Source organism: Megachile rotundata, unplaced genomic scaffold (assembly GCF_050947335.1).
Source record: "Megachile rotundata isolate GNS110a unplaced genomic scaffold, iyMegRotu1 scaffold0564, whole genome shotgun sequence".
Lineage (NCBI taxonomy): Eukaryota > Metazoa > Arthropoda > Insecta > Hymenoptera > Megachilidae > Megachile > Megachile rotundata.
This window is the reverse complement of record NW_027473861.1, coordinates 19,813-32,242: the sequence shown is the minus strand read 5'-3', so window position 1 is coordinate 32,242 and position 12,430 is coordinate 19,813. Positions and strand designations below refer to the sequence as shown.

Here is a 12,430-nt window from a genome sequence, read left to right as displayed (position 1 = left end):
CTTATTGTCTTAGATTTCCCGTAACTTTTCGGGTCGAATCTGTTGACTGGTAATGCAACGGTTTCTTTATAATATGCACATATGCACTTCCCGGGATTAAGATAACCCTAACCGCGGTGATCTGTAAACACACGGACAAAGGGGGGAATTTGGCCGGAAAGGCAAAGCCGAAGGGAATTCGGGGAAAAACGAAAATGAACACTCTTAATCTGATTATCGCAGGTCGCGAGATACGGTTGAACTGCCGCCTATTGTCAAGAGACAATAGGACCTCGCTTCCCCGCACCCCCCAGGCGACGAGCTACTCGGTCCACCCGTGATACCTGAGGAGCACGGGGAAGGGGGTGACGACAGTCCAACGGTACCGCTCGTCTGTTTATTTTCGAATTTGAGAACTATATAATTCGTCTCGAACATGCCGCCCGCCTCGTCGCTGGCGACGAAATACGAAGTCGGTTCGGCGATCCGCTCGGTGGTGGTGGAAGATTGCCGATCAGATCGTCGCGTGCCGCCCGCCGTGAAGGAATAGCTCTAACACGGGACATCGAGTGGTAGCGGCACCAGTTTTGTAAGAGCCCTCGTTGCTTCTTTGTTTCCCATACGAACTTCCGCCACGCGTACCAAGCCATCCGGACCTGTGTGTACCTTGGTCACGCGTCCCATCGGCCATTTCGTTGGTGGGGTGAGCTCGTTTTTCACGAGCACGAACGCGCCTTCTTCGAGGTTAGGACGCTGTGTCCGCCATTTTGGACGCTGATGGAGTTGCGCAATATACTCCTTGCTCCACCTAAACCAAAATAAATCGCGAATACGCGTTATTAAGTGCCACCGAGAAATTGCTGAGGTATGAGGGGAAGGATCTCCGGGTTCGGGAACCGCGCACAGTGACTCTCCGATTACTAAGTGTGCGGGAGTGAGTGCCTCGAGGTCGGACGGGTCATCGGACAGTGGACATAGAGGACGTGAGTTGAGACAGGCTTCAATGCGACACATCAGCGTGGACAACTCTTCGAACGTCAGGATGTGTTCGCCGATGGAACGTCGCAGGTGAGTCTTTGCTGATTTTACCGCTGCCTCCCATAAACCCCCGAAGTGAGGAGCGTACGGGGGAATAAATTTCCACTCCGTCCCGTCGTTGGCCAGTTGTTCGGCTGTGTCCTTGTAGAACGCTGCGGCTGCTCGAAAACGTCTCCCGAGCTCCTGGTTCGATCCTCGGAACGTCGTGGCGTTGTCACTCAAAAGTTGCACGCAGCGACCACGACGAGCCACAAAGCGTTGAAACGCCGCGATGAAGGCGGAGGTTGTCAAATCGGAGACAACTTCTAGATGAACCGCCTTAGTGACCAGGCAGACGAAGACGGCTAGATATCCCTTCGTTGTCCTTTGTCCTCTCCCTTTGGCAAGACGAAGCATAATCGGCCCTGCGTAGTCGATGCCACTTCGTGCAAATGCTCTCGCCGGGCGGAGTCTGCACGGAGGAATATCTCCCATCCGTTGTTGACCAGTGGTACCTCGCTGTCGAATGCACCGGAGGCAATGTCGGAGGATTTTTTTAATCAAGCTCCTTCCTCTGGGTATCCAATACTCCTGCATGAGAGTGCAACGAGTTAAATCCAGTCCTCCATGGAGCGTTCTTTCGTGCGCAGCTCGAATTATGAGAGTGGCCAACGGCGATCGTTTGTGAATGATGATGGGGTGACGCTGATCTCTGGATAACGGGGCGTTTGAAAGCCGGCCACCCACGCGCAAGACTCCTGCTTCGTCTAAAAACGGATTTAAAGCGTAAAGTGACGAAGAAGTCAAAGGCGGTTTACCTGATTTCAGGCGCTTAATCTCCTCCACAAAAGTGTCAGCTTGGCTCAAGCGACACAGTAGAAGACGAGCCTCTTCGAGCTCCTGCGCTGACAAGAAACCACCTCGACGAGAGGAAGAAGATCGACAGTTGTGGATATATCGTCGGAGGTATGCGGTGACCCTGACTAGGCGTGTGAAAGATGACCATCGCTCCAGTAGCTCGTTGGGCTCCATCCGAGTCACGGAGAGGTGCAGCATAATGGATCGTTGTTCCGGCACGTCTCCAGGTATCGTTACTGACGACTTTTCCCAATGTTCAGGACGATTCCTCAAAAACGTGGGTCCGTACCACCATAATTGATTTCCCTCTAATTCGTTGTAGGACAGGCCTCTGGTCGCCAAATCTGCGGGATTGTTAGAAGTCCGCACATGCCTCCACTGCACCTCTGGGAGAAGACCATGGATCTCCGCGACTCGGTGGGCCACGAAGGGCTTCCACCGCGAAGCATGTCCTTGGAGCCACGCTAGAACGACAGCCGCATCTGTCCAAGCATACAGCCGAACAGAGCGGGGTTGAAGACAGTTCCGAACGGCAGTGACGAGTCGCGCTAAGAGTTGTGCCCCGCAAAGCTCGAGCCGAGGCACACTCTGCTGTTTCGTAGGGGCGACCTTCGTCTTACAGACCAGAAGATGTACGTCAGCGGCCGTATGCGAATGCGGAACTCGCAGGTAAATAGCGGCTGCGTACGCTCGTTCGGAAGCATCACAAAACGCGTGGAGCTCCAAGGCATCCTCGGATACTGAGCCCGTCCAGCGAGGGATTTTCAAGACCTCCAAACGCTCCAAATCACGTCGAAAGTTAGCCCAGTTCTTGTCGATGGTCTTCGTTAACGGTTCGTCCCAGTCCAGAGCAGCAAGCCAGAGATCCTGGATCAGCACCTTGGCCCGAATCAAAACTGGAGCGAACCATCCCATGGGATCGAATAGACGGGCCGTTTCGGAGACGACCTCGCGCTTAGTCCACGATGTCTTAGAGGTTTCCTCAACTGGTCGGTAGCTTCGCAACGTGAGTAAGTCGGCCTTGGGATCCCATCGAAGTCCTAAAGCCCCTACAGTGTCATTGACCTGCAACAATTTCTCTGTAGAGAGATTGCCAAACATCGCAGTGTCGAAATTGACCGCCCACTTATCCAGGGGGAAACCGCCCGCCGTGAGAAGCTCCACCAGCTGGTGTCGGACTTCCTCTGCTTCTTGGACGTTATCCGCTCCAGCCAGGATATCGTCGACGTATGAGTGATGTCGCAACGCTTCCGCTCCTCGTGGGAAACGTTCGCCCTCATCATCGGCGAGCTGCTGGAGAACCCGAAGAGCCAGAAAGGGTGCGGGGGTGGTTCCGTACGTGACCGTTGTAAGACGGAAGTCCCGCACTTCCTCGGTGGGTGATGGTCTCCATACAATGCGTTGCCAATCACGATCTTCGGGGTGTACTCGTATCTGACGGAACATTTTAACAATATCCGCAGAAAAAGCACATCGGAAAAGTCTCCAGCGTGTGAGGACCATCCATAACTCACTCTGCAGTTTGGGACCTGGCAACAAAACCGAATTAAGCGATGACCTACCCGTGGAAACACACGATGCATTGAAAACGACGCGAATCTTCGCATCGTCGCCATCTCCTTTCCATACGCCGTGGTGAGGTAAATAACTGCAGCGTGGCGATATCCTGGATGGGTCGGTGACCGGTTCCATGTGGCCCAATTTTAGGTACTCGTCGAGGAATGCAGCGTACCTCTCCCGGAGACGCGGGTCACGTTCTCGGCGCCGTTCCGATGCTAGCAGCATCCGGGTGGCTGTTACTCGTGTCACCCCTACATCTTCGATCGGTTGAGAGAAGAATGGCAAACGTACCACATAACGTCCCGTACCGTCCCTCGAGTGAGTGTTCGAAAAATGTTCCTCGCACTGGATCTCGGAGGGGTGCAAGGGCGCTGTCGTCGGAACGTTTTCGATCTCCCAGAAGCGCTGCAGCGAGGTATGTAGATCGTCATCTCGACGGACGTGCAGGATCCTCGATTGATCTGATCTGGTCGTTGTAGACGAGGCTTGGACTGGTCCCAGCGGAGCCCAGCCAAAAGGAGTCCGCACTAGCGGAGGAACACCTGGTGGACCCACGCGATTCTCCAGAAACAGGAATCCGCACACGTCAGCGCCCAGGAGAGCATCGACTCGAGATGGTACCCTGAAGTTCTCGTCAGCCAATGGGAATCCCTTGAGGTAGTCCCAACATGCAGAGTCCAGGGGCAGCGACGGTGTGTGGGAGGTCACTTTCCTGGTGACGAGAGCTTCCATCCGAATTTGGAATGCCGGATCCTTGTCGGAGGTAAGCCACACTTGCACTTCGTGATGAATCTCCCCCAGAGGCTGTTCGTCCAATCCCCTCAGAGTAACATGCACGGTCTTCCTTTTTAGTCGCAGTGTTTGAGCAAGACGTTCACTCACGAACGACGTTTCCGAACCAGGATCGAGCAGCGCACGGGTCGAAACACTGAGACCACTTGGTGAGGTCATACGCACTTGAGCGGTCGCGAGCAACACCTTGCTATGCGATCGCACGGCGTATGTGGACGCAGATGTCGAGGGTCCTGCCGAGCATCCCGAAGCGCCGATGGATGACGTCGTGTTGCGAAGGTAGGCATCGTGCAATAACGTATGATGAGTCCCTTGACAGGCCATGCACCGGTACGATGATTTGCATGACTTCGTAGTATGTCCAGGGCTCAAACACGAGCTACAGAGCGCATGTGCATCCACGAAGTCTCTCCGTTCCAAGGGGTTGAGAGCCTTGAACCGGGGGCAAAAACCCAGTTGATGAGGGCCGGAGCACTTTGGGCAGACGCGACCTGTCTTCGACTTCGGCGTGGGCTCGTTGGCTACCTGCACTGCAAGGGCAGACCGCTCCCGGGGGGTGATAGTAGCCGGGCGTTTTTGATCCTTGACGGTGACAGATGGAGACGATCGATCCCGTTCTTGCGCGAAGCTGAGAGCGTGGACACGAGTTTCCAGGTACTTCTCCAAATCCTCGAAAGCTGGAACTCTCGTGGGATCATCCAACGAAGATTCCCAGGATATCCGCGTGGCCGTGTCGAGCTTCTCTGAGAGCAGGTGAACGAACAGCTCGTTCCAATGATCCACCGGCCTGCCCAGGGCCTTCAGAGCAAGGCGCGACCCTCGAAATTCGTCAAGAATTCGTTTGAAGTCCTGAGGAGTTGCCTTGCTGATCGCCTTGCTGTGGATTAACCGACGAAGATGGGCAGCCGACAGCATGCGCGGGTTACCGAATCGACGTTCGAGTGATTCAAACGCACCTGCATAACAGCCTTCCATAGTTGGCGTGGCCTCCACCACCCTTGCCGCTTCGCCTCGCAACGCTCCCTTGAGGTATTGGAGCTTCTGAAGTTCCGACAGACGATCATTGTCGTGGATTAACGATCGGAACCGGTCGCGAAACGATTCCCATTCGAGCGTTTCTCCTGAGAAAGTCGGCAAGGTGATCGGCGGGAGTACCACTTCCGGGGATTTGTGTACTGCAGCTGACGGGCCCGAAGATGCACTGGTCCCATTGGCACGCTCTGCAGCGGCTATCAGATCGCTCAATTCTGAATCGCGAAGCACAAATTGCGCCTCCACTTCATCGTAAACCCCTTTCGCGGTGTATTCGGTCGCCTTGGATTCCGGTAGACGCACAATTGCATCGTGATTATTAGTAAACTTCTCCCAGTAAGAGTTGAGAAGGCGCTGTCGTGATTTCAAAACAGTGACAGTCAGGTTATCCTTCCCTAACTTGTCGGTGTTACGTTTGAAATTGTCGATGCGAGTAAACAAATCCGCTTGGCTTTGCAGCAACTCCGCCACAGCTGGAGCCATGGTAAACACACGCGAGGTAACGAAGAGTCAGAGAAAAAAAAAGGTCAACACACGGAGGATCGAGCCCGTAACCGTTCAACCGACACTGTTCAAATGAGTTCAAATGTTCGCAAAACGTTCACACAAAAATGTAATTAAACCACACAAATAAACTATTAACAAAACTTACACTAATCAAGTTTGGTTTGTTTAAAGCGTTCCGTTAAACCGGGGCAAGACCACTCACTTGCACTGCACTACACGTATCAAACGGGTTGCGTGATATCAACGGATTTAACGGTCGCGAGTAGGACGACTCCGGAGGAAAATCGTCGGTGTTTAGATGGTCATTTAATCGGGAATGCGCCGGATATCGCCTATCCGGCTCGAAGGACCAAAAATTGTCTTAGATTTCCCGTAACTTTTCGGGTCGAATCTGTTGACTGGTAATGCAACGGTTTCTTTATAATATGCACATATGCACTTCCCGGGATTAAGATAACCCTAACCGCGGTGATCTGTAAACACACGGACAAAGGGGGGAATTTGGCCGGAAAGGCAAAGCCGAAGGGAATTCGGGGAAAAACGAAAATGAACACTCTTAATCTGATTATCGCAGGTCGCGAGATACGGTTGAACTGCCGCCTATTGTCAAGAGACAATAGGACATCGCTTCCCCGCACCCCCCAGGCGACGAGCTACTCGGTCCACCCGTGATACCTGAGGAGCACGGGGAAGGGGGTGACGACAGTCCAACGGTACCGCTCGTCTGTTTATTTTCGAATTTGAGAACTATATAATTCGTCTCGAACACTTATTATTATAAATCTAACTCATATTATTAGCCATATTATGCTTACATGATCGATAGAACGACAATTACTATACTTATTACTCTTATTATTATGAATCTAACTCATATTATTAGCCATATTATGCTTATATTATCGATAGAACGACAATTACTATACTTATTACTGTTATTATTATCAATCTAACTCATATTATTAGCCATATTATGCTTATATGATCGATAGAATGAGAATTACTATACTCACTACTCTTAGTATTATCACTCTAACTCATATTATTAGCCATATTATGCTTATATGATCGAGAGAACGACAATTACTATACTTATTACTCTTATTATTATCAATCTAACTCATATTATTAGCCATATTGTGCTTATATGAGCGATAGAACGACAATTACTATATTTATTGCACTCACTATTATCAATCTAACTCACATTATTAGCCATATTATGCTTATATGATCGATAGTACGACAATTACTATACTCATTACTCTTATTATTATCAATCTAACTCATATTGTTAACCATATTATGCAGATATGATCGATCGAACGACAATTACTATACTTATTACACTCACTATTATCAATCTAACTCATACTATTAACCATATTATGCAGATATGATCGATAGCACGACATTTACTATACTTATTACTCTTATTATTATCAACCTAACTCATATTATTAGCCATATTATGCTTATATGATCGATAGAACGACAATTACTGTACTTATTATTCTTATTTTTATCAACCCAACTCATATTATTCGCCATATTATGCTTAAATGATCGATAGAACGACAATTACTATACTTATTACTCTTATTATTATGAATCTTACTCATATTATTAGCCATATTATGCTTATATGATCGATAGAACTACAATTACTATACTCATTACTCTTACTATTATCAATCCAACTCATATTATTAGCCATATTATGCTTATATGATCGATAGAATGAGAATTACTATACTCACTACTCTTAGTATTATCAATCTAACTCATATTATTAGCCACATTATGCTTATATGATCGATAGAACGACAATTACTATACTTATTACTCTTACTATTATCAATCCAACTCATATTATTAGCCATATTATGCTTATATGATCGATAGAACGAGAATTACTATACTCACTACCCTTAGTATTATCAATCTAACTCATATTATTAGCCATATTATGCTTATATTATCGATAGAACGACAATTACTATACTTATTACTCTTATTATTATCAATCTAACTCATATTATTAGACATATTATGGTTAAATGATCGATAGAACGACAATTACTATACTTATTACTCTTATTATTATCAATCTAACTCGTATTATTAGCCATATTATGCTTATATTATCGATAGAACGACAATTACTATACTTATTACTCTTATTATTATCAATCTAACTCATATTATTAGCCATATTATGCTTATATGATCGATAGAACGACAATTACTGTACTCACTACTCTTAGTGTTATCAATCTAACTCATATTATTAGCCATATTATGCTTATATTATCGATAGAACGACAATTACTGTACTTATTACTGCTATTATTATCAATCTAACTCATATTATTAGCCATATTATGCTTATATGATCGATGGAATGAGAATTACTGTACTCACTACTCTTAGTATTATCACTCTAACTCATATTATTAGCCATATTATGCTTATATGATCGATAGAACGACAATTACTATACTTATTACTCTTATTATTATCAATCTAACTCATGTTATTAGCCATATTGTGCTAATATGAGCGATAGAACGACAATTACTATATTTATTACACTCACTATTATCAATCTAACTCATATTATTAACCATATTATGCAGATATGATCGATAGAGCGACAATTACTATACTCATTACTCTTATTATTATCAATCTAACTCATATTATTAGCCATATTGTGCTTATATGATCGATAGAACGACAATTACTATACTCACTACTCTTAGTATTATCAATCTAACTCATATTATTAGCCATATTATGCTTATATTATCGATAGAACGACAATTTTTGTACTTATTACTGCTATTATTATCAATCTAACTCGTATTATTAGCCATATTGTGCTTATATGAGCGATAGAACGACAATTACTATATTTATTACACTCACTATTATCAATCTAACTCATATTATTAACCATATTATGCTTATATGATCGATAGAACGACAATTACTATACTCACTACTCTTAGTATTATCAATCTAACTCATATTATGAGCCATATTATGATTATATAATCGATAGAACGAGAATTACTATACTCACTACTCTTAGTATTATCAATCTAACTCATATTATTAGCCATATTATGCTTATATTATGGATAGAACGACAATTACTATACTTATTACTGTTATTATTATCAATCTGACTCATATTATTAGCCATATTATGCTTAAATGACCGATAGAACGACAATTACTATACTTATTACACTTATTATTATCAATCTAACTCATATTATTAGCCATATTATGCTTATATGATCGATATAACGACAATTACTATACTTATTACTCTTATTATTATCAATCTAACTCATATTATTAGCCATATTGTGCTTATATGATCGATAGAACGACAATTACTATACTTATTACTCTTATTATTATAAATCTAACTCATATTATTAGCCATATTATGCTTACATGATCGATAGAACGACAATTACTATACTTATTACTCTTATTATTATGAATCTAACTCATATTATTAGCCATATTATGCTTATATTATCGATAGAACGACAATTACTATACTTATTACTGTTATTATTATCAATCTAACTCATATTATTAGCCATATTATGCTTATATGATCGATAGAATGAGAATTACTATACTCACTACTCTTAGTATTATCACTCTAACTCATATTATTAGCCATATTATGCTTATATGATCGAGAGAACGACAATTACTATACTTATTACTCTTATTATTATCAATCTAACTCATATTATTAGCCATATTGTGCTTATATGAGCGATAGAACGACAATTACTATATTTATTGCACTCACTATTATCAATCTAACTCACATTATTAGCCATATTATGCTTATATGATCGATAGTACGACAATTACTATACTCATTACTCTTATTATTATCAATCTAACTCATATTGTTAACCATATTATGCAGATATGATCGATCGAACGACAATTACTATACTTATTACACTCACTATTATCAATCTAACTCATATTATTAACCATATTATGCAGATATGATCGATAGCACGACATTTACTATACTTATTACTCTTATTATTATCAACCTAACTCATATTATTAGCCATATTATGCTTATATGATCGATAGAACGACAATTACTGTACTTATTATTCTTATTTTTATCAACCCAACTCATATTATTCGCCATATTATGCTTAAATGATCGATAGAACGACAATTACTATACTTATTACTCTTATTATTATGAATCTTACTCATATTATTAGCCATATTATGCTTATATGATCGATAGAACTACAATTACTATACTCATTACTCTTACTATTATCAATCCAACTCATATTATTAGCCATATTATGCTTATATGATCGATAGAATGAGAATTACTATACTCACTACTCTTAGTATTATCAATCTAACTCATATTATTAGCCACATTATGCTTATATGATCGATAGAACGACAATTACTATACTTATTACTCTTACTATTATCAATCCAACTCATATTATTAGCCATATTATGCTTATATGATCGATAGAACGAGAATTACTATACTCACTACCCTTAGTATTATCAATCTAACTCATATTATTAGCCATATTATGCTTATATTATCGATAGAACGACAATTACTATACTTATTACTCTTATTATTATCAATCTAACTCATATTATTAGACATATTATGGTTAAATGATCGATAGAACGACAATTACTATACTTATTACTCTTATTATTATCAATCTAACTCGTATTATTAGCCATATTATGCTTATATTATCGATAGAACGACAATTACTATACTTATTACTCTTATTATTATCAATCTAACTCATATTATTAGCCATATTATGCTTATATGATCGATAGAACGACAATTACTGTACTCACTACTCTTAGTGTTATCAATCTAACTCATATTATTAGCCATATTATGCTTATATTATCGATAGAACGACAATTACTGTACTTATTACTGCTATTATTATCAATCTAACTCATATTATTAGCCATATTATGCTTATATGATCGATGGAATGAGAATTACTGTACTCACTACTCTTAGTATTATCACTCTAACTCATATTATTAGCCATATTATGCTTATATGATCGATAGAACGACAATTACTATACTTATTACTCTTATTATTATCAATCTAACTCATGTTATTAGCCATATTGTGCTAATATGAGCGATAGAACGACAATTACTATATTTATTACACTCACTATTATCAATCTAACTCATATTATTAACCATATTATGCAGATATGATCGATAGAGCGACAATTACTATACTCATTACTCTTATTATTATCAATCTAACTCATATTATTAGCCATATTGTGCTTATATGATCGATAGAACGACAATTACTATACTCACTACTCTTAGTATTATCAATCTAACTCATATTATTAGCCATATTATGCTTATATTATCGATAGAACGACAATTTTTGTACTTATTACTGCTATTATTATCAATCTAACTCATATTATTAGCCATATTATGCTTATATGATCGATGGAATGAGAATTACTGTACTCACTACTCTTAGTATCATCACTCTAACTCATATTATTAGCCATATTATGCTTATATGATCGATAGAACGACAATTACTATACTTATTACTCTTATTATTATCAATCTAACTCATATTATTAACCATATTATGCTAATATGATCGACAGAACGACAATTACTATACTTATTACACTCACTATTATCAATCTAACTCATATTATTAACCATATTATGCAGATATGATCGATAGCACGACATTTACTATACTTATTACTCTTATTATTATCAACCTAACTCATATTATTAGCCATATTATGCTTATATGATCGATAGAACGACAATTACTATACTTATTATTCTTATTTTTATCAACCCAACTCATATTATTCGCCATATTATGCTTAAATGATCGATAGAACGACAATTACTATACTTATTACTCTTATTATTATGAATCTTACTCATATTATTAGCCATATTATGCTTATATGATCGATAGAACTACAATTACTATACTCATTACTCTTATTATTATCAATCCAACTCATATTATTACCCATATTATGCTGATATGATCGATAGAACGACATTCACTATACTTATTACACTCACTATTATCAATCTAACTCATATTATTAACCATATTATGCAGATATGATCGATAGAACGACAATTACTATACTTATTACTCTTATTATTATCAATCTAAGTCATATTATTAGCCATATTATGCTTAAATGATCGATAGAACGACAATTACTATACTTGTTACTGTTATTATTATGAATGTAACTCATATTATTAACCATATTATGCAGATATGATCGATAGAACTACAATTACTATACTCATTACTCTTATTATTATCTATCTAACTCATATTATTAGCCATATTATGCTTATATGATCGATAGAATGAGAATTACTATACTCACTACTCTTAGTATTATCAATCTAACTCATATTATTAGCCATATTATGCTTATATGATCGATAGAACGACAATTACTATACTTATTACTCTTAGTATTATCAATCTAACTCATATTATTAGCCATATTATGCTTATATTATCGATAGAACGACAATTACTATACTTATTACTCTTATTATTATCAATCTAACTCAT

General features: G+C 40.5%; 1 protein-coding gene across 1 annotated transcript; it reads right to left on the bottom strand.

The window, feature by feature from the left end:
* Nucleotides 1-531: 531 nt before the first annotated feature.
* On the bottom strand, nucleotides 532-5,721 carry LOC105664202 (uncharacterized). Its single transcript, XM_076541959.1, has one exon. The coding sequence runs from the start codon at nucleotides 5,719-5,721 to the stop codon at nucleotides 532-534; it is 5,190 nt and encodes a 1,729-aa protein (XP_076398074.1).
* Nucleotides 5,722-12,430: the final 6,709 nt, after the last annotated feature.

What these genes read in the sequence shown, in the direction of transcription:
- LOC105664202 (XM_076541959.1), bottom strand. Translation starts at nt 5,721, where the DNA reads ATGGCTCCAGCTGTGGCGGAGTTGCTGCAAAGCCAAGCGGATTTGTTT.